This window comes from Patiria miniata, unplaced genomic scaffold (genome assembly GCF_015706575.1).
Source record: "Patiria miniata isolate m_02_andy unplaced genomic scaffold, ASM1570657v1 HiC_scaffold_2, whole genome shotgun sequence".
NCBI classification, from domain to species: domain Eukaryota; kingdom Metazoa; phylum Echinodermata; class Asteroidea; order Valvatida; family Asterinidae; genus Patiria; species Patiria miniata.
The window spans coordinates 13,968,290-13,995,725 of NW_024037058.1; the positions used below are offsets into that span (position 1 = coordinate 13,968,290).

Sequence of the window (27,436 nt, forward strand, 5' to 3'; positions counted from 1 at the left end):
CATGCTCAATATTCATTTTTAAGAGATTATGCAGTTCTTAAAAAAAAAGTACACAACTGAGAGTTAAAAATGAATAAGTATGAAGCTTCTTTTAATATATGCCAACAGTCACAGCATTATTGGACAAATTGACATCTCATGTGGGAAGCAGATAGCAATGCTCGAGCAAACAAGCAAACAAAGTTCTTTCATAATAATAATTTCATTGATTAATATTTTAAAAGTTATACTGATTGAAGACGAGCATGGAAGTTCGTTTCCTGTCCCATTATTATATCAATAAAACAAAAGATACCTTTTTGAGACTTTAATCACGAAACTCGCGTCTGGAGCTTGCGACACCATCACGGTGTCTTTGTCAATTGGTGTTGTTGAGGCCCTCACGTGACCCGTTACGTGACCAAGCTTGGTCGCACAACAGGAGGCAGTCGTACACGTGGGCCAGCTCGTACCCTCAATCTCTAGCATCTCCGTGGACAATGTCAAGATCATCGCCAGGGAGGACGACCTCTGGAAACGCAAAATCCGCGAGGCCGTGGTAATCCGCAGACACCACCCCCATATGAACAGAGATGGAGGGTACGAGTTGGCCCACGTGTACGACTGCCTCCTGTCGTGCGACCAAGCTTGGTCACGTGACGGGTCACGTGATAGGGCCTCAACAACACCAGTTGACAAAGACACCGTGATGGTGTCGCAAGCACGGTCGAGTTTTGTGATTAAAGTTTCAAAATGTATACTGAAGAGTTACACAGTAATACAAAGGACTCATCAACCCCACAAGTCTTGCTGTAATTCAAAATTACTTATTTGGTGTAAAATGACAAGGAAAAAATACAAATAGAATATTGGTAATACTTAATCCCTTACCACCAAGTTTGCCAGGGCGGAACCCTGGGGTGTCAACGCCCCCCCCCCCAAAAAAAAAAAACACAATAAAGGCAGGCACTGCGTACATCACTATCTTTTCCTTAAAATAAATTGGTTAAAGTGGTCAGAAGTTGTCTTCGCTCAGCATTCAGGATCCAAAAAACAAAACAAATCCCGGGCCTTGAAGCGGGCCAAATCCCCCCCCCCCCCGCCATTACCCAAGTTAAAACTTGTGACACTGATAGTTCATGTACATGAGGGTTATTAGGCAACATTTTTAGTCACTAATTACAAGTACATGTATAACGTAAAATGTCGGACATAAACAACCTGCGCCCTCTGGCATCACCATCACACTAACGTCGTGCACAAAGTGCAAAAAATGTTATTCTCAGTGATACTAGCCTTAGTCAAGGCGTTCGTCATTCGTCCGCCCTGTATCTAGGTCTCGGGCGCTGACTGAGCTGACTGATGGCTTTGCAGTGCGTGTACAAAATACAGCGAACAGCAACCTAACACGGCCACTATCTATATGCGAATCATTTGGAGCTAGACTGACGCCTTGGTCCAATCGTCCATGTGAGGTTTTGGGGTGGTGCTCATTATGCTAAATAGCCTAAGCTGACCTTAGAAGTCGTTTTCTTATTGGTATCGATCGTTGCGTGAAAACTTGTATAATTGTTAGAGAGCGGTTTGGCAAGACCTTGTACTGTACATAATACATACACACATTGTGTGTCGATTTCTCATATTACACACTGCACCAATGCACAAAAAAGTGGTTTAAAGAAAAACATGGGCTTTTGCTGACGATTGGACAAGGCGTTCGATCGGATCCAAATGATTCAATAAATAGTGGCCGCATGAGGTTGCTGTTCCCGCTGTATTTTTAATGTATAAAGACCGACCGAACTGACAATCGAAACAAGTCTGGGAGCCCAAGTCTAAATTCAGCTCAAACAGAACCTACAATTTCCTGTGACCTTGGGTGTGTCAACTTGACAAAACAAAAAGTACCAATAAAGTAGCCTATGAAAATAATTATGCTAGACTGTGTGACAACGAAAACCAAAACCCTTATGTCGTGAAATTCATTGTATTCGATTACTTATAGATACTTGAAGTATAGCTCTACGTCACACACTATCTCAACACAAATTAACTTATAGCAAAAGAATATTACTGTCGATGAGATAGGATACTTTATGTACGCATTATAAAATAAAGATACGAACATTGGCAATAGGATACATTAAAAATTCACAGTGGAGGTTGGCGTACTCCCTATACTCACTGGACTCCTATGACCAAGATCGACAAAGTTAAGAATATTCCTTAGCTGTACAGAATATTTATTAAAATACCGCAGAATTATTTTTATAATGGAACAGTAAACGGTAAAGTTTGCTTTAGGAATCGAAAAGGAGCCCGGATTTTTTGACAGCGCTGAACTATTGATCTACAAAATGGCTTTTAAGCATATCTTAAATCAATGGTGCTTAGTCAAACTGCGGCACTAGCAATGAAAATCTTATGAAAAAAAGCACTGTGCAATCTAATGAGCAATGTTCTCAGTAGCGTATCCAGCTTTGCATGTGGGGGGGGGGGGGGGGGGGGCCGGGGGGCAACCGCACATCCGCGCCCAAATGTAGACCTTTTTTCCCCGGAAATTTGGCCTCCGTAAAATCCAAAAGCGGGGTGGGGGGGGGGACATTCTAATGACCCCGACCCCCCCCCCCCCCCCCCCCCCCCCCCCCCCCGCTCTGGATACGTCACTGAATGATCTCCTCAACAACTCAATATTTAGATTACCTTTTACGGGTGATTAATAATGCATACGCGTAATATATTTATATATAAAATTCAGCAATGTAGTATCGATATATACAGAACAGCGCCACCAAGTTTCACTTGCAATACAGGGGTTTTTACGTACCGTACCCCGGAGTTTTTCGTTGACAATGTGTGCACGGACTGCCCCATGGCGCTTCAGTTGTAGGCTAAATGAACATCGTTTTCAACAAATCTTTTTGCCGAAACTGTGCGAAGTTATTTGGGTTCCCCTTGACAAATTATAGATCTGCCGCCCACTGAAATTGCAGTAAGTTCAACAATCACCATCAAAGTCGCCTTCATAGCATCATGCATGGGGACCTAGTCAAAAGAAGGGTTATGTATCACACATAGAGATGATACATTTTGCTTCATTTTTGATTCGATTAAACTATGAAATAAGAACAGAATATTCATTTGCGTCATTGTCTAAATCAAACAAAAATTAAACAATTCTGATATTATGGAGGATTGTGTAAAAGTCATCTTAAACCTTAATTTAGGATTGAATCATTTGAAAAAAAGATACAGAAATAGTTGTTTTAATAGTTCCCAATAATAATGTGAATGAAAGATTGAATATAGCTCGATTTAAAAAGTCGGGTTTAGAGCCAATCAACAAAGCCAGAATAAGAGGATGGATTGAAAGTGTTTCCGTTTGCCAAGATATCTCCTTTTTAAAATTTAGGTTCCTTGCGAGATTTCCACTCAGATGCTATCGTCCTCCTCTTTCACGACAGCATAGGTCTCTTTATCTGTGTACGAAGGAAACTTCCATACAATGAGCATGGAGCCGAGACATAGGATCCCAACTCCCAGTGCCACGCCGTTGAAGGTGAAACGGTACCAGACCGTGTCGTAAAGAAGGCACGCTCCTTGGCCGTAGCACGTTTGTTGCCATACCACGCAGGCGGAGTCGATGAGGGCGCCAAACACATAACTAGCCGGGAGAGTAGCTAAAACAAACATGGGGTTACAAATAAAAATCGTTATTGAATCAGCTGGCGAAACATTTTTACATCTAAAATCGAATAAGAGCCCTCGTTACGGTTTGACAACTCGTATTCTTGCACCACACAATGATGTTGTGCGAGGCTGGGTGGTGAAAGGCTGGTCAACACCGGCACCAGAGTGAGGGTTTAAGCGTCCTCTACTTCCTCAACTGTCTTCCCTTTCCTTTACTTTGCAGTTCTTCTTCCTTTCTATCATCCACCTCTCCCTCCCTTCCTCCCCATCCCTTTCTAGGAACGCCTTGTCAGATCAGTTAAGAACTCGTCCTGTAAGCTTAGGTAAGGTTAGAGGCGCCTGACCCCTGGAAAGGACAAGACATATCACTGATGTCATCAGGGATACATATACACAGATCCCCTGGTGACGGGAAGGGCGTATACTTAACTTTGGGTTGTGGCATGGTGTTCTGTCTTTTGCTATATTCTATCCGTTTCATTTTCTCCTTCGGTCCCCTCTGGACCCTTGTTTAAGTCAGGCATCATGACTGCATTTAACACCTATGTTAGCCAAGCTTAGATGCCTGCACCAGACCAATCAAGCACTCACCACCCTTGGTTGGAGACAAGGGTTATTAATTCTCTGGGTTGGAGGGGCATGGGCGTCGCTAGTCCATTGGGAATGGGTGCCATTATGACATTTGCCGACGGACCGTCACGCAAAATGAGTGAAATCGATAATTTCCGTCCAAAATGATCCCTTTAACTCCATTTCCACTTTCCTCCTCAAATATATGAAAGGTTATTTAAGTTGATTACTTTGAATTGATTTAATTTTTTTTTTCAGTGGGATAATTTCAACTTCAAAAGTAAATCGTCAAAATTTGGCCCTATCCCATTGAATAGTTTTGGACATTTGCTTGTCGCAAAACTGCGTGTACATGCTCAGTACGTGTGAGCATACCTTGTTCAGGCCCGTCCCCTGTTCCCAGACTGGGGGAGGGGGGTTCTTTAAAATCCTAAAGTTGAACTTTTTATTATGAGAGCGCAGAGTGCCAGGCCCTGAAGGCGAGGGGTTCTGGGACCGCTTAGGCCCCCGGGATTTTTTTGGATTCTAGATGCTCTGTGGTGCAATCTTAGGCATTTCCTGGTCACTTTCCCTTGACTTTTTGATTGGAATGTGCGCATGTTAAGGGAGATGCGGGTGGGTCGTCAAAGTTTATTACATCACAGACATCACATCAAAACTGTAGTTTGACTCTCTTTCGATGTTTTCCATCTTTAGCTTGATCCACGATTTTTAGTCGTCACTAAGAATCAGCTCAAGTCGTAACTGCCTGCGATCGGAGCGAACATGTGCTTGTGTTTTGCACAGCTGTAGCTGTCAACCGACAGCACCATGATTTTACCGACAAAACTGACTAATGTGGAGTGTGACACCCCCCCCCCTCTCTCTCTCTCTCTCTCTCTCCTCTGTAGCGACGCCCGTGTGGAGGGGAGCAAATGGACCTCTGTCAGAATTAAACCAAGATGACTACAAAGGCCATCAGTAAGAAATCAAGAGCCAACCAGGACCAAGATATGGTTATGTGTAGCTCCACAACACGCCCTACCAGCGCGGTGTGAGAAGGCTATACTACCTTTTATACCATTGATGGACACAAGACGAATGAGAGGTCGCAATGCCCAAGACCCAAATGCGACCAACTCTGCTCAAAGAGTTAGGGAAAAGGATGCCAAAGATTTCTCTGGCAGCTTGCCAGCTCATGATGGGCTGGATCCAAACCCGAAAGGAAGACCCAGCTCTTATAAGGGATCTGGACGCAACCGCAGCACAGGCACTGAATTGCATATTTGCAATAATGTAGGAGACCGATGCGCACTGATTAAAGTCTAGATGCCCTACTGGAGGAAGTATAGGAAAATAAAGAAGGACAGGCCGGGTGACAAAAGAGAATCTGAGAAAGAAATCAAGAGTCCAGGATATTATTAAGACCATAAAATCAAAGAAGTGGAGGTGGGCGGGTCACCTGGCAAGGAGGTGTGACAACCGGTGGACATGCAAAACCACCAATTGGACTCAAAGAAACCAAACCAGGAAAGGAGGGAGACAAAACAGAAGATAGAGGGATGGACTAACAACACATAGTGGCATTGCATGGCAACAGACAGCTCAGGATAGTTCGAGATGGAAAATTGGTGAAAAGATTGTTCTCCTGTAGTGGAGCGAAATAAGCTAGAAAATGATGCTCCGAGCGGGCACCACACTGGGGCTATAAGGGAAATGATGTATACCCAGTGTAGTAACTAGTAAGCCCAACCGTAGAGTGTGACCTAACAAACTGTTTGCAAGGGTGTTAAGTTTAGGTACTGTCCGTTTATTTGATAAACGTAGCGTATTGATCAAAGGTTTAATCATGCCAGCATCAGGCAATGGCGTCCGCTTTGAGCTGCCGCGCTTCCTCCTTATTCAAAATCTAAGCTGGTTGGAGTGGTTCGATTATTCCCTCTCACAAACAAGATAACTTTTGAAGAAACTCTACTTGACAAGAGAATGCGTTTTTATTTAAAAAAGAATTATATTAATAAACCATTTAATCAAAACAAAATAATATGTTTTTATACTCACCGATCAGACCTGCAACATTTAGGATTCCCAGAGCCACCGGTCTATCTTCTGATGAAACGCATCTAAACAAAAAAAAATAAGGAATAAACTAGAAATGGGTTTGTAGACAAACAAAAGCGGTTTCGGATGTTTGAAATGTACGTGACATATAATGACGAAGTGACGACCTCCCATTTCATTGATAATACATATGACGTACATCAGTGTGAATGTGTCAGCGTTCACATACAGGTTTCAAAATGTCCCTTAAATGTGATGTCATATGACTGTGATGACGTCATCATGGCGTCACTTCGATTTTTCATATGTAAGCCATCCCGGTCTCAGTTCCTACCATCTTACCAAGTTACAACCAAATAGTTGTAATCGATAGTTCAATAGATAAAGGCCTTAGGGAATGCCCCTTTAATGTGACGTAATGTAACATGAAATGACGTCATGCTGTCGTCACTTGACTTTTTGATCTATAATACATCCCGATATAGGTACATATCAAGTTACAACGAAATTGGACCTATGGTACTGTTCATACAGAAATTAAAAAAATACAGCTCTAACATGACGTTACATGACTTGTAATGACGTCATCATGACGTCATTTAAATGTTCATCTTTAACACATCCCTGTCTATATATACCCACACATTTTCAATCCAATCGGACTGGCTCTTCCGAAGATATAAGGCTTTAAGATATGCACATTTAATATTATGTAACTTGACACCTGATGACGTCATGATTACAAAAATGTTATAGGACTATCTGTAGATAATTGCCTAAGTATATATGCTAAGTCCCAGTTGATCAAATTTAAGAAAGTGTCTTAGTGTACTGGTTAAAGAAAAACGCGTAACGTAACCGCGTATTGTAACGTAACCTGACACTTGATGACGATATGATGACGGAAATCTGCTAGAACCATCGGTGGATGATTGTCTTTGTATGTGCCAAGTCTGAGGTCGATCAGATTTATGAAAGTGTAAAAGTGTACTTGTTGAAGAAAAACGTGTACAAAATAAGAGAGCAAGATTGAAAAAAGAGGGAAAAACAAAATCTTAACGCAAAAGAGCTGTTTCGGTGTATACCTAGAAATGTGTTTGTGGCCAAACACAGTCTGTTTGGGACATCCCGGTATATGTACATATCAAGTTACAACCAAATCGAACATGTAGTTCTTTAGATACAGGCCTTAGCACAGTGCCAATTTAATGTGACGTCATAGTAGTTGAGATGACATCTTAATGGTGTCACTTAAATGTTCATCCATAACATGGCACTATGTTAGTACCTATAATGAGATTCAACCAAATCGGATTAGTACTTTAAAAATTAGGCTTTGAAAAATGCACTTTATTGTGATGTATTGACGTCATGATGACACAAATCATTGTGGATGTATGTGCCCTATGTGGGTACGACGTCTGAGGTCGATTAGACTTACGAAAGTGCCAAAGTGCACTGGTTGAAGAAAAACGTGTACAAACCTTATGGAGAAAAAAAGACACCTTTAATGTGACGTAACTTGACTGATGACGTCATCTTCTAGGACCACCTTTAGGTGGTGGTCTAAGCTGTATGCCCAGTCTTAAGTCGATTGGATAGACAAAAGTGCCAAAGTGTATTGGCAGAAGAAATTACGTGTACAAAACCTATGGAGAGGAGTCTGAAAAAGGAAGAGGAAAAAAGAAAAACTAGAGCTCTGTCTGTTCAACGAACAGAGCATAGGGCTTTCAGCATTATAGTTTTTTTTATGAATTTATGTTTTGCTTTCTGCCTTATGCAATCCGGTAAATTATATGCAAGAACATAGTTCCATATGACTTATTTAACTTTCATTGAAGTTCTCCAGATATTGGACTTTAAAATATCAACCTTTAAGATGACGTCTCATCACCCAAGATGACGTCATCATGGCGTCACTCATATTTTGGTCTGTAACAGTCCCTGTTTGTGTACATACCATCAGGTCCCAACCAAAATCGGACAAACAGTTCTCTATATATAACAAAACTAAATATAGACCTTTAGGGTGACGTCACATGACATCACTTGTCTAGGGCCAACACAACCTTCGGGACTATGTCTGTGCTTAATTTGAAGTCAATCTGAGCGCATTTTATGTCACCTTTTGCTATAAGAAGGAAACGTAAAAAGTTAAAAATTAATATAAAATAATCAGGTGAAGACGTCATCATAACGTCACTTCAGCTGTTGCGTACTACTAACAGTATCTACCTGCCCACCAAGTTTCAAGACGATCGGATTTTTCCTTGTGTGATTTTAAAAATTGCATTTTTGATGACGTCATCCTGACGTCACATTTTTGTGCGAATATATATGACATTACAAACCCTTCACAAAAAGGAATTTGAATTTATCATTTTGCGTTCATGAGATGTGGCGATAACCTTCAGAACTTCAAAAATCCATAAAAATCATATGTTGACGTCATTATGACTCACTTCAATTTTCATCTATAACACATCCAAGCATGTGTACAGACACCCCAAGTTTGAACCCAAACGGCCTTGTAGTTCTGTAGATTTAGGCCATTGAAAAATGCACCTTTAAGATGACGTCACATTACATACGATGACGTCATCATGACGTCAATCTTTGGGACACAACTTTGCTATAGGGACTATCCCTATAGTAAGTTTGAGTGATGTATGGCAAAAATGAATGCCCAAAGTTGATGTTACAAAACTCATAAAGTCTATGGGATTTGGGATAGAACAAAAAGAAGACGGTATTATGTAGAAGTAGTAGAAGTAGAAGGAGTAGAAGAAGGAGAATAAGAAGTAGAAGAAGGAGAATAAGAAGTAGAAGAAGAAGAAGTAGGAGAAAGAAAATCAGAACTAGAAAGGCTTTTCCGCATTTTTGAGGAAAAGTCAAAAAACGTTAACGGATTAAAAAGGTCAGCTAAAAAGAACACGAAATGGATCTGCATTAAGGCTTCCCTTTGCTAAATTATTGGATAAGAAATTTGAACAAAACAATTCGAAAGGAGCCCTGCCTGATGAGCTTTCGCTTAAAGAAGTAGAAAGTTATAGGTGGGCGCGCTGACGTCATCTGATGAAAACATCTATTCATTTGCACTGCAGTTTTCATCGGTTGTATTAAACCATTCATCACTCCAGACTCAAGAACAATATTATTGAGTTTCAAAAAAATAACGGTCTGGGAGCTACGTACATGAGCCAATGTAAAAAAAATCCCCGGACGTCCGCGCCCACCTACAGCAAGTGGAAAATAGTTACCGAATGACGACATTCAAACGCATGAGCTGAGCAAATTGAGCAAGCAAGAAAACAGTGGTCAGCACAGCCAGGTATAGTGCACTGGACATGCAGTGACTGTCACAAGCGCCCTCAACGGTCAGAAGTGTGCCAGATGTGTGGGGGTCCATAGTTGTGTTGGTTGGTCCAGCGGCTGAGCATGAACAATCTCCATATTCCTTCGGGTGAATGGGAATTCGATTAATGACAGTCATGAACGTAAATCCTTGCTTTGGCGTATCCAAAAGTGGTTTTTAAAAAATCAATGAAATTTATCAGCGAATTATAAGTGACGCCGGCAACTTATTTTTTATCCACAACAGCTAGCGTATTCATCAAATAGACCTGTTACACCCGAACTGTGCCACTGCGTGCACCAACTATGGCTCATCAACAGTTGGGTAATCCTAATTACTATACCTCATACATATTCATGGCCGAACTGTCACCGGTCAATTCACCATCACGTTCTAGATGTTATTTTTGCTATTTACCAAGCGCGCGCGCGAGGATTCACGCACAGGGTAAATACGCACGCGTAGTAGACAGTCGTACTACGCATGCGCTTTACAAAGCAATCGTGGAACTTTGTCAACGTCCATTACCTCGGGGAGCGAATATTGACTGTCCACCCTCAAACCATGTTATAGTTGTATACTATAGTTTGACCATACAGTTAGGCATGTATAACATTTGCCAAACTATAGTTGGGAGCACCCATCTATGTATGAGCCATAGTTGGCACAATTGCCACAGTTGGGGTGTAACAGACCTAAGACATAATGACGTCACGCTTTGTTTACATATGTTCTTTTTTTATTTTTCGTCCCCACCGCGCTTCCATAGGAAAGCTCACATGTCAACAAAGCTTACGCAACGTCGCCCCGGGCTTACTTTGTTTTCCCTTGCTTACTTTGTTTTCAACCTCGTTTCCAATGTAACCCCTGGATGGGAAACGTACTTCCTATATTCTTATTTGATACCGCAATAGCAAGTAATGGATTTATATCATGTATCGTGCAAAGAATGGGCAGGCACTAGACTATGTACCTAAACTACATGTGCACGATTTTCGAACAGGCAATGATCCAATACCAGTGTACGAGAACAAATAAGGGAAGCGTGCCGCTCGACACCATGGGACCGAGGTTGTGACGCATACGCACCTGCTCAGTGACGAGTTTACATCCTGCGTGACACGCTGAGAAATAGGTGGTTCCATGGCCATCGCATACAGGTGAGTACACAGACAAAGAGCATGCGCAGTCCGAGTTGCAGGGCGCCCTTAAATCAAGGTGGCTGAAGAAAAAAAACAAGAATCGTGTACCTTTTTAATACTTGTAGACATGACAACACCGTACTAAATTTGTCGATCACTGACCATAGTGCACATGCAAACAACACTCATAGTTTTATACCCAAACGATTTTGTGTCGGCAAGCATACCTTTGTCCTTTGTTTGGCGTGAAGACACCGGCAACATTCCTATTAGAGCAGCCAATGAACAAATTCGCCGTGAAGCCAGCGACGCAGAGAGCCAGTGCGACGCACGAGAGGGATACTAGGCCTCGGTATTGAATATTAAATCGTTTGACCAGGGAACCAGCCAGCATGTAACCGATGGCGTATGCAGGAGCTAGAAGACAACCTGATGGTTGATGGATAGAAGGAAAATAAGTAATTAAAATGTTGGGAAACAAACGGGGTTTCGTCGTTTGAACTTTTGAAACATGATACCTGCACTGTGAAATCCAGTATTTAACTATCGAACTCATTATAAACTGGATTTTTTTTTTGCAAGTGATTATGAGCATTTTAACGCGTTTGAGGCTAGAGACGCAGTAAAACGCGCAGGCTCATTTTTGAGCCGGATTCGTTATGCGTGTATCCATGTATCAAAAACAAAGTCTGTGATGACAGTTGGAGTTTTGCGGCTGCTTACAACCGAAACTTGACTTTCAGGAAAACAATTATAAAGTTTCCATTACATTGTCCGGCACGTGAACGGTCCTTTTTAGAACCGCTAAACATCGTGTTTATCATTTAAACGCTGATGTTTTTAAGTGTTTAAAAGTTAAGTGTCATGACACCACTTCTCATGATAGATGAATGCTCAATTAATTACGTCATTTATTCCAGAACCATTAAAGAACGTATGTACAAAATAAGGGGCAAATTCAGAATAAAACGGGCCGTACCGCGCGGTAAACCGCGACATTTTTCAGCTAAAGATTTGAATTGAATTGTTTATTAATATTCTATCGAGGCCATACGCCGAATTGCGGGAATATACTTACAATAAAAACATTAAAATGTAAATAAAGTCCATTCCGTTGAAACAGTTAACATTACATTACAAAAAGAAGAAGACAAACTTGATAAAAGTTGACTAGATATTGCAACTACTGTATTATCCTTAGGTTTCTTTTGAAGCGATAAAAAGCAACTAAAAGAAGGGTTAAGAAAATGAACAAGATCATAATGTATATGAACACATTCGTAACTGTGTTTAAACAAGTCTGAGTGACCTTTGCTCCAGGGTGGGCCGAATGTGCCGGGTTCACTCAGACAAAATGTGTATTTAATGTTTGCAGTTATATATTAATGAAGCTCTTGCTCTGCAGAGACTCTACTGTGGGCACTGCTGGCCAGCAGGGCGCTTGTGGTGACACCGGGCTGTGTGCACTGACCCGTAAATAATGAGCGCGCTAAATGAAAAGTCCATCATTTGTAATTTGCTTAAATTAAAAAAGGGTGATGAACAACTAACATGATGAAGTTTCAGCTGAGCTTCAGCTGTATTTTTCTTGAAAAACAACATTCTATGATCTCGATTTCAAATCAAAAGTTGCTTAATCATGCTGGCCAGCAGGGCCCTTGTGATGACACCGGGGTGTGCACTGACCCGTAAATAATGAGCCCGCTAAATGTAAAGTCCATCATTTGCAATTTGCTCAAATTAAAAAAGGGTGATGAACCACTAACATGATGAAGTTTCAGCTCAGCTTCAGCTGTACATTTCTTGAAAAACAACATTCTAGGATCTCGATTTCAAATCAAAAGTTGCTGAAACACGTTTTAAATTGCCATGTCACGCGCAGAGCCCTGTTTGACCTCAGTTTCTTGTCCCGAGATCACGCACGCATGGTCTCGAAAGCCTACGCGAGATTTTACGACACTGCATTCGACATTACAGAAAAACACCGACAACTACTCGGATGTACCGCTATCGGCCAAGATGGAGATGTTAGTGAAAAGTTGAAATCATGTGCTTTATTTTGATACAAAATATAACTGCTTTTGACAAAATTGAAGTGTTGTTACGGCGCGTCAAACAAAAATCATACTTTACAGCAACAAAAGCGAGGGCCGATTGTTTTTGGGTGTACATTCGATTCTTACAAAAGACCAAAAGAAATGGCAAGTTTCAGTAGGTAGAGTATAGTGTACGCTTTGTTTTTATGTTAGACACGTGCAGGAGCCTTTTATATTATCGGTCCGAATCGCCGGTTGAAAACTGAAGACTTTTGCGAGATTTCATCGATTTGCGTGTAAACTGTAATGCTCACGTACATGTATACGTACGTTGCCTAAAAAAATTGTGAAAAGCACGCGCGCGCGAACTGATGCAATGAATGCTTATGAATATTAAGCAGGCCATCTGAAGCTCGACCAATCAGTGGGCGTACATCTTTATTGGGGTCACAAGGTCATACCGTTTAAACAATGGCGATTAGGCCAAAAAAAATATTCGTTCTCTGGTCAGACCAAAGTTCCGGAATAAACGCGGCCACACGGCTTTTTTTTTTTTTTTTTTTTTTCTTTCTTTCTTCAAGCTTGGATTGTACAGACAAGGTGGGTACTATTTTGCTTTTTTGGTGTCCTCGTGTACATTGGTGTCCTCCATAATTTGCCTTGGTGCTTTCGATCATTTGCCTTGGTGCAATTTCTCATTCCTTGGTGCTCTTTGGTAAAAAAAAAAATGAGGAGGTGCGGAAATAGAGGGCGCTGTTGGAGCTACTGCGGAACATTTTGGAGAAAAAAAAAGATCGACGCGCATGATTAAAATCGACGCGCGCGCTGACCAGAGACCGCCTTTTTTTTTTTTTTTTTGCCTTATCTTTCGCGTTGTAAAAACTGGAGGTGGTTGGAAACTTCAGGTGTACGCCTACATGGCTTTCTTAAGATATTTACATCACGTCCACGATAATTTTTGTAGATGAAGGTTCATTCTGTCCTTTGATTACCTCAAAATCTGTGAGACTGTTGTCGTTGTCGACAAAAAAAGGAAACTTCATTACGTATTTCTTTTAGTTGATTTGTCCGTGAAATAAAATCGTCAAAATGCATCGAAAGCCTTTTCTTTTTTTTTCTTTTTTTAAACACTACCTAGATCGATGTAAGTAGTAGGTCTTTTACTTCCTAAAACAGCTTTCTGAAGCCTTATTTACGGCCAGCGTTTCATAAATTTATGGGAAGCAATACTCACCTGCTGGTAGTTGCATAGGCTAGACCTTCACATGAATATGCGGATGGTGTCAACCAAATGTATTTTTTTTTTCATGAGCCATGATATTCTAGACATCTTGATTAATGGCTATGGATATGTGGAACTGCCATTTCATCAGTGTATTTATTAGCTAACGAGTAATTTTTCATTGTTTATTATCTAAAAGTTTACTGGCAAGAGACTTGTTTTTGTAGTCATCCATTCGTTTCAAATTTAATGTTCTTGTTGAGGCTTGCAGTATTAAAGCAAGGTAATACTTCGAGTGCGTGTTTGTATTGTTGCTCATTTACAAATTATTTTCTGTTATTTCATTTTGATGTGGTAAAACTAGAAGTTTAAGTTTTGTCTGATAGGCAAGTAGCGGTTGATATTTATTGCACATTTTGAAAGAGGAGGGAAAAATCTCATTAAACGGGTTGACATTTAACTATGCTTTTGACATTTGCCTTTGTAAAGATATTAGAGCACAATGTGGCTACTTTTCGGTACAAATTAGAATTATTGGCTGCAAATCAATTACCTTCAACACAGTCGCCAATTTGGCCCCAGATAAGACACAGGGGCTAGGTGCAAACCCATGTGTAAATTTTCAAAGGAATGTGAAATGTCAAAAATTGTAAAATGTCAACCTGTTGTTAAGAACTTCAACGAATAGCTGAATTCAGGTGTTGGCGACATTTTTCGTCCAACATTTAGCAGCTGCCCTTTGCGCGTGGCCCTATTCACGTGACTTTGCAGCGCGTCCATGAAGAACCCAAAAGTTTTGTGCACAGTGAATGGCGCGTTCGAACGCGCGTCCGATCTAGTTATTTTAAGTTCTATATCTGTGCTGAAGCCCGGTTCATACTAGCCTTGACCAAGGCGTTGGGCTTATCGATTCGCCGATAAAAAAAATCGCCTATAAGAAAATCCCTAATCAACTTGGCAAGGCATAATTGCGTGACATATCGATGTCCGTACGCTGCTAGTGAGAAAGTAACTTGTACAGCGAGAGGCTATGCTTGTACGTACGTACGCACGTACACACACGTACTCGTACAACAGCCATGCACACACAGTACATGTACATGTACATGTACATGCATGAGCTAGTCCGCGTAACCCAACGCCTTGATGGTTTTGAGTTGACCCAGCAAAACCTATTACGGTAATGAGGTACCACCCCCGCGTATATACTGAATTCTCATTGGTCAGCCCGCGATAGGCTAACAAACACGTCGCATCCGCGAAGAAACGCTGCAATGGCGGCCCGTTGCTGTGGGTGAAAGTCGTTCAGTCCCAGTCTGTCCGAAGCAGTATTGAAGGCACCAACGAATTATGCAGGTAATGCTGTCATTAGACGATCGTTGCCCACTCAAATGGATTCATTACACGAGCCGAAAAACTCGAATCAATGTCAAATTGTTGAAAAAGTGACGAACATTTCGCTCTCGCTAAAAAGACATGGAAGACGCCATGATGGCTAATGCATTATGCATGCCGCGCGACGTCACCTGATTTTTGTGAAGCTTACAATTGGTCAGCTTAAAAATGAATTAATCATACTATTGGGAAGGTTGTTTCATGTGATTGGTCCAAGACGAACCTACATAATTATCACGGCATATCCGCATATCCTGAAGCCCGCCCATTTTTTTCCAAAACTGGACGAAAAGGTAAAGAAAGACATTAAACCCGGAAGTTGCAGACCCAACAAGGCGGTCGTTCGACAGGCCACGCGGCGCGTACCCCACACGTACGTACGTACACCCACACGCAGAACACAGTAGGCCTACCATTTACTGCCTTAATACACCATGCGTACAGTCCGTACTCACGTGTGTGTGCTTGCTGGTTGTGTTAGTACCGAACCGTTCGAACGGACAAGGGTCGGCGGTACACGCACGTAGCCGCGTTGATTGTGGGTGCAGGGCCCGATTATCTCCCTTCGACAAAAAGCCGAGAGACCGCATTGAACAAGGCTAGGTTCATACTCGACGCGAAAGCGAAAGCGAACACGAATTTGTGGCGTCATGGAGACTATTCGCAGTGCGAATTCGTAAAAGTTGAACACATTTCAACTCGGGCAAATTTCGCAGCCAATGTTTCATGACGTCAAATTCGCTTCGCATTCGCATTCGCATGAAGTATGAACCGGGCTTAATAAAACAAACGAACTACTAACGGAAATATCAAACGATGCCTCTAAAGACGCATCGTTGAAAGGCCTTCTTTCGTTGATGTCTTCAAAATGACCCCATGCCAGAAAGAATACCTTCACAGGGAGTTAAGTTCCCTTACTATCTTTCAACCAAGTATGTTTCTCAATATTTCCCTGATATATTCTCAATATTTCTCTGCCCCTGACGACACAGGTGGTTAGTTGCTTACTGGGTTTCATATACCATGAGTAATGTAACTTCATATCACAATAGTTATTTCATTTTCGGTAATAACAAACTAAAGGGGTCATGCATGATAGAAAAGAAACCCAAATCGCTTTGGACGACTGTATGTTCTTTACAGGACATTTCTGTTAGCTTTCGATAGGCAAAGTGTAATGTCATGACATATGGTAGGGTACTTGTAAAATGAGCTGTGTTTTGGTAATAGGCCGTCAGCTGGACTGGAAAATTCGTTCGTTTCGCTCCAGCAATCGTGGGTCTAAATTTTTTTAACAGTTCGACCGAAATACACTACCAAAGAATGATACTACAAAAGTTCTCCACATTTCGTCCAGCAGTTTTTTGATAATTTGACTCGAAAAAGCGAACTATTTGTCCATTGTGAACGTTCAAAAACGTACCGCGCCTACGTTAAAAACTCCGCCGCGTATGACGCATCGTACCACGTGACGTGAACTGTCCAATTAGACACCAGATATGAGGTCGCAGGTCATGACATTTTAACAAACATGGCGGCGTCCATTGGCAAAAGTGCGTCAACAACAACGTAAACATCGACCGGTACAAAAAAGAAGTGTTTGCACTCATAATCTGTCACGTTTGAGGGGGGAAATGCGAAGGATCTGATGTCCGGTGATAGTAAGTTCATTTCCTGTGCCAAAGAGTGGCTGAATTTCACAATGGCATCGCCGAATATACCCACGATGTGTGAGCAGTGGATCTGCTATGACTGTATCGTACTGTACAGGGTCCACTGTACTAATTCAAGCCCCATTGAAAACAGTGTAAAATCAACAAAGTTCAGGGCCAAGTAACATGCAAGCCAACATCACTGGGGTTTCTGAAACAAAAATTAAATTATTGTCTTGTATTTCATCTTTTCATTTCTTTTCAATTTTACGTACATTAGCCAATTACATTTTTAAATATTCACACCCAAATAAAATCACCTCCCGAAAAGTGATAGTTCCCAAGCCTGAATGTAGCCATTTGAAGAGTGGCACCCTTCCACTTTCACAGGCAAATAGGACCCATTTTTCCATCCGTGATTTTATCAAGCCTGCCCTCAGATGGAAGCCCCAAAACCAGGGAGTTGATCCTTGGGTATATTTAAACAATTCCACCGTTTTTAAAGCCAAACGGTCTCCGTTTTCAAAAGAAATTGTGGGGGCACTTTTTATGCTAATCAGCTGGCGTAGAAATTCTCGCTTGAATTAGTTCAGTGCACCCTACAGTACTACTACTACATCATGCACTACCGGCGCATGTAAACATGGTAAACAAGGCAGTCCGGCCGGCCGATCTCACCCGTGGCGGTTTTTATAGATAGTAAACGTCTCGGTGCTCCGAGAAAACGCAAACCAGACACTTCAGCTGAGACCCAGATTTCTTCATCGAAAAAGCTCCGGGCAAAGTTCAAGTTTCTTTTAATTGCCTATCTACATAACTGTGTCATGCTGCACACAAACTCAACCAGGATTTTGATTTCGATGAAAACCTCTATTCAAGGACAAGCTGCAACAGTACAACAAGCAGAACTTCCGTTGGAGGTAGGCCTACATGTCATTATAATGAAGTCGATTGTGTATCTATGTGCCCCCAAAAAAGAACCAAAAAATCCATGTTTGGGTTTAATTGTCTTGAATTAAGGGTAAGGTTAGGTTTTAATTTCTTTGAGGGAAACTGGGGTGACACAACGATAAAAACGCAATGCGAAAACAAAGCTGGTGGTCACCACGATGCACCGTGAATGCACAGAACCGCATCGATTTGGATGGCGTCAACTAAAAATGCATAGGAAAATTTTATTTTCTTGCAAAAGATACCATTCAAAATGATAACAGATTCCTGGCTATTGGACTGTTGGGTACGTCACTTGTTTACCGAATGGTTCTTGGACTTTACTTTCCTTTTAGAAAAATTCTCTTAAGTCAATGAAGAAAAATGTCTTCAATGACAAATAGATCTTATTTGAAAAACCCAGTAAAAAAGGGTGCACAAGATTGGATGAGAACTTTGATGTAGTGATAACATTTACTTGAAGTTGTATCAGCACGACTAGTTAGCATTTGACATTATAATGAAAATAATGAGTAACTCTAGATTTCAAAACTACATAATTGTATCCTTCTGTTCATTAGTGTTGGTTTTATTCATTTTAATTCTTTTCAATTATTAAAAATTAGTTCCAGTAAAAAAGGCAAATTCTGTGAATTTTAACAGTGAGACTAGCCACATATGACAAGCCAAATCACTCTCTTTAATGTGTAAGCATACAAAATAGCATGAGTTACGGTTTTGTTTTCTTTTTTATTGATATACATGCAAACATTTTTCGGTGCTAATCAATGTATCAATAAATGAAAAGCTGAAATTTTCTTTGACAAAAGACTGATCTTCAGGCTTTTCTCCTAACCAAGATGGCTGTTTTGATTAGGTAGCAAATAAATGTACAATGGTTGATTTTTGAAATTATTAAACCAGACTCTGACTTCTATCTGATGGTCCTTTGATTTATAATTGTATTTAAAGCCTGTTTCATTCCAAAAAAGGGTGGTCTTTCTTACAATTAGAAGGTTCTTTAGGTGACGTACCTGGTTCACCACAGCAGATCCAGAGGGTTTGGGGGGCATAGCACCCATTTTTTTTTTTTTTTTTTTAATATGCGTTAGTTTGCTTTGTTTAAAGGGACATGTCTTGTCTGCTTTCCTGTTTCTTCTGCTGGTTACATGTACCGGTATTTATTTACTCTAAAGACACCTCATTTTGGGCACCCCCTCACTTTCATTAATGATGAGCTTGTTCCACCACTGCATGATAAACCTTCAAAATAATTGCATTGTTATATGCTGCCAAATAAGTTAGATTACAGTGAAATATTTTTTGGAAGAGGGACTGTGGTGATATCTACCAGATGAGAAAACAAAAGGTCATGTTCTGTGTGACCCAATTGCCAATGTACATAAAAGATATTTTTTAACTCTAAAATCTCCTGGGTCAGATTGACCCAGAATCTGAATCCAAATTTGCTCAGTCCTTTTCTGGGTAAAAAAAATACACATTTAGTCAAAATGACCGAGAAACATGTCTTTTTTTTACTCCAAAGGGGTCATTTATGACTCCAAAAGGGGTCAATTTTTGACCCGGAAAATCTGAATCCAAATTTGCTCAGTCCTTTTCTGGGTAAAAAAAATACACATTTAGTCAAAATGACCGAGAAACATGTCTTTTTTTTTACTCCAAAGGGGTCATTTATGACTCCAAAAGGGGTCAATTTTTGACCCGGAAAAGGACTGAGCAGACTGAGTCTGACCCAGGAGTTTCTAGAGTGTAGGATGTGACAAGCTATAGTGCTGTACGTGCGTAGTTTTGAAATTGGAAGTGCCAACGCAAGGCCTCAAACCGGAAAATGTGGGTTTTTAGCATACATACATGTACATGTACATGTACATGTACATAACATTGGCAAAGTTTGAAGAAGTGTAAAAAAAAAACTGCAGCATATTTGCTGGAGAACTTTTGACATAGTGTTTGTGATGTACTGAACCCCACATATGTGCATTAAAAAAGTAGACCCAGTGTTGCTGGAACGAAACTCATTTTACAGCCGGTTTTTGAGTTTCAGCTGATGGCCTATAACAACAGACAAGGCAGGTTCATAAATTTCCAGACCTCTCAAAGTTTATTGTGTTATGTTTGACTTTCGATACAATATGAGTTGCTACTCACAGGTTTAGGGACACACAGCACGATTACCTATATTTAAAATCTACCTTAACTAATGTACCAAATTCAGCAGTAACAAATAAGATCAATATTAAATTTAGAATGACCGCCAGCCAACGCCTACAAAGGTCATTAACATCAAAGACCATGCCGTTACATTTTGTCATATATTTCCGACTTGGGTGCGACATGCGAATCATACTACTATACAGCAGGTTTACTGTGACATTATGATGCTATGGAAAAGGGTTGTCTGAAACATCAAAAAGAAATATGAAATGCGTAGGGCCTATCCGTAGAGGGGAAGGGTGGTTGGAACCACTTCAAATGTCATGCGTACGGGGGAGGTGGGTCTAAAAAGTCGGCATTTCGGACGTAAGTACTTTGGGTGAAGCACAGTGATAATTTTTTAGAAACTCAAAATCTCAGTGGGGGGGGGGGGGGACGACAAGTTTTCATGGGGGGGCTGTCGCCCCCGCCCCCCACGCCCACCCCCCCCCCCCCCCCCGTGGCTACGCCACTGGTGAAGAGGCCTTCCACAACCCCATAGTTTCCCAAGATCTAAAAGCGTCTGTAAACGTTGCCTTCGTACCTGTCAGAAGGTCGGCAAGTCGGGTTTCCACCTCGAACTGAACCTCCAGGTACTTAGGAACAAAGAGACCATATCCATACACAATGAGGACCGCCCCAGCTTGCGACAGGCACGTCAGCATGCAGTCACGGTTTTTCAACACCTTCCACAACGTCAACAAAGTACCTGTTTGGGGATATTATTATCACGAAATAATATGTCAAAGAAGTGGGCGGATGAAAAAGTTGCATGGTATTACAGGTGGTAAATTTCATTTGCTTAGAGGTGTTCATGTGACGCTTTTCAGAAGTTCATGTATGAGCAAGTTCGAGCGAGGAGTTTTAGTCGACTAGTGGTTTATATTTGATGTAACTTACACCTAGTAACGCGGGAACGCCTCTAGTCAAACAATGGTCAAAGACGGAGTTCGCCGTTATGCTTTATGTATGCGCGCAGGTATTGGTATCCAGCGATGTGCAACCGTGCCCCATGTATGGTCCAAACATCCTTCGGTCGAGTTGTCATTTTCTATGCCCGAACATGCTCTTTTTATTAATACATATTATTGAGTACATGAGCTTTATCGTTCTCAGAGTTGTTTGAATATTCCGCTACTGTATAAGGCACACACAAAAATAGTCGGTCTCTGGTCAGACCGAAGTTCTGGAATTGATGCGGCGACGCGGGTTTTTTTTTTTTTGGTGGCTTTTTTTTTTCAAGCTTGTATTGTACAGACAAGGTGTGTCCTCATTATACATTGGTGTCCTCCATAATTTGCCTTGGTGCCCTTTATCATTTGCCTTGGTGCAATTTCCCCATTCCTTGGTGCTCCTTGGTACAAACATTTGTGGAGGCGCGACAATAGAGGGCGCTGTTGTAGCTTCCGTGTTAATTTGAAGGGGAAAAAAGGTCGACGCGCATGATTAAAATCGACGCATGCGCTGACCAGAGACCGAGTATTTTTTTGGCCTTACAGCACAACATGAACAGGAGGAAGCGCAACTCTGTGCACAAGGTAGGTCATGTACACACGGATCTCTCCGTATGGTTCGTGTGTGTGACGTAATAGAAACTTAAACCACGCCCACTGCCCACGGAGTAGCATTGAAACCATTGGAGCAGCCTCGACTCCATGGGCGCGTGCGCATTCCTTCACTAACTTTAAGATCGCGCGAGATATTATGGGAACCAACATGGTGCAGCAAGATCGTACCCATGGAAACGAGGTTGTCATTGGAACCGAAAGTAAAACAAAGTGACTACCGAGTTCAGCTAACGAACATTAAAAATAGCCAGCGCGTACTGACACTCGGTCCAGCATGGAGGCATAGATATCAAAAGAATCTGCATAGAGGGCACCATTTTTCTAGTGCGTGGGTCAAAAGTTGCATGACGCGCGCACCTTCATTCCCGTAGGTTTGAGTTTGTGTTACAGAACAAAAAGATGTCCACATAATGCAGGTTGTGTTGACGTTATGTGGACTAAGCCGTGTCCACAATACGTTTCGCCCTCTCTGGAAAACAGGTTTAGAGGCATTTTCGGGTTAGGGTTATCTGTCGCAGAATGAAGAGACACATTTAAGGAAAAATGTGGGGTTGAAGGAGTTTTTACAGTTGAAGTTAAGTTATTTTTATACCGAGTAAAACAAACATGGGTGTACGCAAGCGAGTTCTTATGCCCCTTAGGGCAAACAAGTCTCCGGTTTCTGGTATGTAGCTTGCCAAAAAGTGGTGCGGCGACGCGGCTTATTTTTTTTTTACCTGACTTTTTTGCTTCAAATGTCGGCTGATGACTGCAAATGGTGTCTGACTAAACTTAGTGCAAATATATGGGAGTCCAGAGAGGCCACATAAAGCTTATTCTCGATCATAACCCCATCTAAAAACACGTTAAAATTGTGCAGCAGCAGGATTCCAGTCAAACCAGTGAGTTTGGCGGTTTTGAGACATCATCTTTCATTGAAAAAAAAACTTTTTCATTTTGTTGAAAACTTTTTCATTTTGTTGTGTAAAACTGTTGTGTAAAAAAATTGTGTCATTTCTGCCCAATATTGAGCAAAATGAAAATTTCGCTTGTACCTCCTACTTGTGTCAAATGTGTTACACATGAAAAGGGTAAAATAGTACCCAACATTGACTACAAGTCCCTGCAGCACAGGCAAAGAGTTCAAATCATGGTGTTATTACCCAAGTGATGGGTTAAAGAAACTGGATTTACCCCACGGCTGTGTAACAATTATTTCATTGTACACGTTGAAGAGTAGAATTTACCATGACATTAGTAAAATGTTACCACTGTGTGGGGTAAACTGACGCACGTGACAACGTTTACCCAATATTGTGCACGCGTCATCACTCATGTACAAAATGGCCGCCGCTTGTGAGACCTTCAACAATTTGGGGATTTTGATGACGTGATTTCTTTGTTCCAGGTAAGTCATTGAAATGAATTTCAGTGTTGTTTCCTCCAAATGGGATGCTGATGTATGAGGATTAATATCAGGGAGATTAGAGAAGTAACATGCTTATTTTTTGGACATTTATGTGCAACTTGGACATCACGGCTCTGCCAACCACGATTCCATGCACATGATGCATACGTTTCATGTACCGTATAGTGAGTGTTCTCAGATCTAGAAACACGATTAAGTGACTGACATTTGGGAAATTGTTTTTGAATGAGTTGATTGAGGGAAATTCTATAGCACCCCTGCCCATCATTTAGCCCACGTTCCTCGTAATAGTTCTTATGCATCAGCACCATATTTGGGGAATATCATCTTATTCATTTTACTGACTTTCCAACCCAGGACTCAGTTATTGAAAATCCCTGGCGAGTGCTGTCTCTAGCAGGCAATCCACATTACAGAGTTCAAAGTTGAATAAAACCGCAAGGATCAATAACAAAGGTACACAACAACTAATTCAAAAACAACCCAAGTGATGGGTAAATTTAGAACCCAACAGTGCATGGTAAAAATTAGAACCCAATATCTGGGTAAGAAACTGACACAACACTTGGGTAAAAGGAGGGTTGGGTAAAGTTTACCCAATAATTGAGTAAAAAGGGAACATGGTCGTCACATGGGTAAACTTTTTTACCCAATTTGTTGTGCAAACACGTAACACAATTATGGGTATAAGTTACACTGAAATGGGTACTTTTCTGCACTTTAGCTGTTGTGTAAAAAAAAGTACACAAGTTGACGACCATGTTCCCTTTTTACTCTCGAAAAGGTAGTAATTTTACCCAATATTGAGCAACTATTTTTTAGAGTGTACGATGGTGTAGCCGTGCGTTATGCACGTGGATTGTTCACTTTCGTTTTGACGGGGACTTTACTGAATAGAGTCTGGTGACTGTACATAGAAATTTCTTTGAATAAAAGTCGAATCGTTCATTCATGTGCACTTGTTATACAAAGCAGGGGCAGTGGCTCAAGGATATCCAGTCAACTTGCACAAAGTGTGCAAGAACGCGACTTGAATGCTTTTATGTGTCCACAATACAACGACGCTTTTTAGTGATTTCACTGTGTGACACAGTGAGAAATTTTGGAATCATAGGCCTAATGGCGTCGTGGAATCATAGGCCTAATGCTAGGGGGGTCTTGCGTACGACTTTCTGTACTTTGGTACTGTTGTTTCCAGGACAATCGTGTGTACGGTAACCCGACGTACCAAGATTTTTAAAGACGAAATTGCCGACCTCAAACTTGTTAGTGCCATAAAACGATCGAAATTTTAAAACACTGAAAATTCTGAATGGCCCCTGAGCTTAATATTTTGACCACTAGTTATCACTATGTCTCCAACAAAATTACTGGGTTTTTTCCAAATAAAATGCTGGGCGTGTTGAGAAAGAAAAAACCTTGGATTCAGTTGTTTCGAGGGTTTTTTTTATTTTATTTTTAATTTAATTGTATACATGTAGTTTCCATGGTGTACAGTGAGGATGGTCCATAATCAACTAATTTTGCTTGGACGGTTATTTACTTGCCATGGATCATCAGGAGTTCAAAGCTGTAATCAGTGCAAACATGGGAACACCATAGCTGCAAGCTTCTGCATCATTAAGGCCAAAAAAAGTCTCCGGTTTCTGGTATGCGCACGCACCACTTTTTGGGCAAGCTCCATACCAGAAACCGGATACTTTTTTGGCCTAACCATGTTTGGTCACTGTAAAATAAACAAAATGTTGTCATTACCTCTTAGCGTCTTTCTTTTGGGGAACTGTGTCCTACTCTCGTTTTCTCGGTCACCTTCATCTCCATTGACAAGTTCCCTGCCGTCCACGTAGGTACGGGAGTGTCTCATCAATTTGGGAAATCCAAAGAAAGGCAACGCTGGTAACATGTACAAGACGGCAGCAAGGAGGTAGCCCAGCCACCAGGCTCCCACCCACGCTCGGTCACTGGGAGACACGGGCAATGCTGAGGAGGGGATTCTGTAGAAGTCCACCCACAGACCAAGAGATGCCGCAGCCACGAAGATTCCTGCCACTGGTGACAAGCCACTCACAGCACCCCAGACACCTGATAAAAAAAAAAGAATGATGATTGGAAAGAAAGATGAAAGTAGTAATCCCAGAAGACATTTTCATAAAAGGTGGCCTCGTGGTTTAAAGGCACTGGATTCACGGTCTGTGGGTAAAGCTGCCGGTTGTGTGTTCGGGTCCAGCCTGGGGCCATGGTGCGTGTGCCCTTGGGCAAGGTACTTTGTCACTCATTGCTTCTCTCCACCCAGGAGTAAATTGGTACCTGCGCGGGCAGAGATGATTATTGTGATTGAATGGGCTTCCTTGCGCCTAACATTTTCATGGGTAACAATAATGTAAAGCGCTTTAATCTTAGTTAAAAGCGCTATATATATATATATATAGGAACCATGATTATTATTATTATTATCACACCATTAAATAGTAGCATACTGAAGAAAACATAACCCAGTCGGTTGTATTATAGCTACAGTTAAAATCGTTGATAGGTTTCAGTCCATAATGAAATTCAAACATACCTATATAAAAGGCTGTACTTCTTGGAGTTGTATTTTCAGAGATGTATGTTTGCACTGTTGGAGCGATGATCATGACACATGCACCTTGAAGTAAAGTGCTTAACAGCATAATGTAGAAAGCAACCAGATTGGGAGACACGTTCTCAGCCATCTGGTCATCAGTGCAGTGCTCTGCCTCCGTCTGCTCTCCCATGCACAGCATCTTTATCTGCTGAAACGCATTTGCTGTGTCGTTGCCAGTCTCGAACCCTTCAGGAACGTATGGATCTTGAATGAATTGTGGGATGGTTTCTGTAGCAACCGCAAGACCACTCATCAGGGAACAAATTCCCAATAGGCGGGGTCGATTAGTGTCCGGCTTACTGAAGAACAAGATCAGGCACACGTTTCCAATGACTCCGCCTACACAAAAGGCTGATAATAACAAGCCCACCTGACTGAGGCTGAACTGATACCGATGTTCAGTGGTGGTTACCGTTCCCTGGATCACCCCGACCACAAAAGTATCGGCGAAGTAGAACATGCTGGCAACGACAACGAAGAAGGCCGGCCGTGCGAAGCGTTGAAGACACGGTGGTCTGAGAGAGAAATATCTGCACTCCGGAGCATCTTCGCCTTTGGTAGTAAGATTATGCTTGGGTTCTTCAACGACCATTGTTGACGACATCTATACGCAAAAAGTGCTTTGTATGAAATGTAAAAATTTTCATAAACGCAAGAATGCAATAGTGCCATCGAGTATATAGAGGGCGCTTCAATTTGGGAACAGGCAGGCTTTTTGTATGTACACAAACTGAACCTGCTATAGCGCCCTCCTATTTTATCCTCTGTTTCTTGAGCAATTTGGTTGCTGACAAAAAAAATGTCAGTTATCCAAACAGGTTCCGCCGAGATTGCATCATAAAATATCTGATTCTACGTTATAGATGGATTTCAGTTTTGGCCCGGGCACCCGCAGCTGATTATCCGCCATTACCGAAAAATCTAAGAGCGTGAATGGTCTTCTAATGATACCTAACCCTCGAAACATGGGTTTATACACCTTGCTTGTGTAGTTATGTGCTACATTGGCCGAGATATGCCCCCAAAAAATGAGGTTTGGTATTAGCGGCACTAATTTGCCTTTTCCTATGCCACAGACACAATGTGGTCACTTCCAAAATAGTTAAATAGTTTTATTGTGATGTCTGACCTTGAAAAAATGGGTTGAGACACCTAATTTGTTCAGTTATATGCAAAATTGGCTAAGATATAGTGAAAAATAGATTTTTCGGTAATGGCGGCACTAATTTGCATAAAAACAGTACATAGCAAATCGTTTTCTACGCATTTTTTTCTAATCTAGAGACGTTGATTAGAAGTTCCGAGGGTGCACAATAGCCCCTTCTTCCCACCGTACTAATTATGCGATTGGAACTGACCCGGACTCCAAAAGGACGGGAAAAGGCCTTTTTACCTTAACCAACATTTGTGCTCGGAATTCACCGCATAAACAATATATATATTGGTGTTTATAAAAAAAAAGGTAATCCAACAATGTATGAGTGCATGCACTTTGTATTGTGTAGTTGTATCAGAGAGGGTAGAATTTATCATCTTTCAAAGAAAAAATTCACCCAAGGTTAGCATTGGAGTACTCGTATACTTGTACTCGTATTCGAGTACAACTCGA

General features: G+C 41.4%; 1 protein-coding gene across 1 annotated transcript; it reads right to left on the reverse strand.

The window, feature by feature from the left end:
- Nucleotides 1-2,661: 2,661 nt before the first annotated feature.
- On the reverse strand, nt 2,662-26,444 carry LOC119726600 (solute carrier organic anion transporter family member 2A1-like). Its single transcript, XM_038198340.1, has 8 exons — nt 25,765-26,444; nt 24,957-25,283; nt 20,770-20,934; nt 11,004-11,205; nt 10,724-10,856; nt 9,540-9,736; nt 6,280-6,341; nt 2,662-3,659 (listed from the first exon to the last, which is right to left on the reverse strand). The coding sequence occupies exons 1-8, from the start codon at nt 26,429-26,431 to the stop codon at nt 3,412-3,414; spliced, it is 2,001 nt and encodes a 666-aa protein (XP_038054268.1). The 5' UTR covers nt 26,432-26,444; the 3' UTR covers nt 2,662-3,411.
- Between the last annotated feature and the right edge of the window lie 992 nt (nt 26,445-27,436).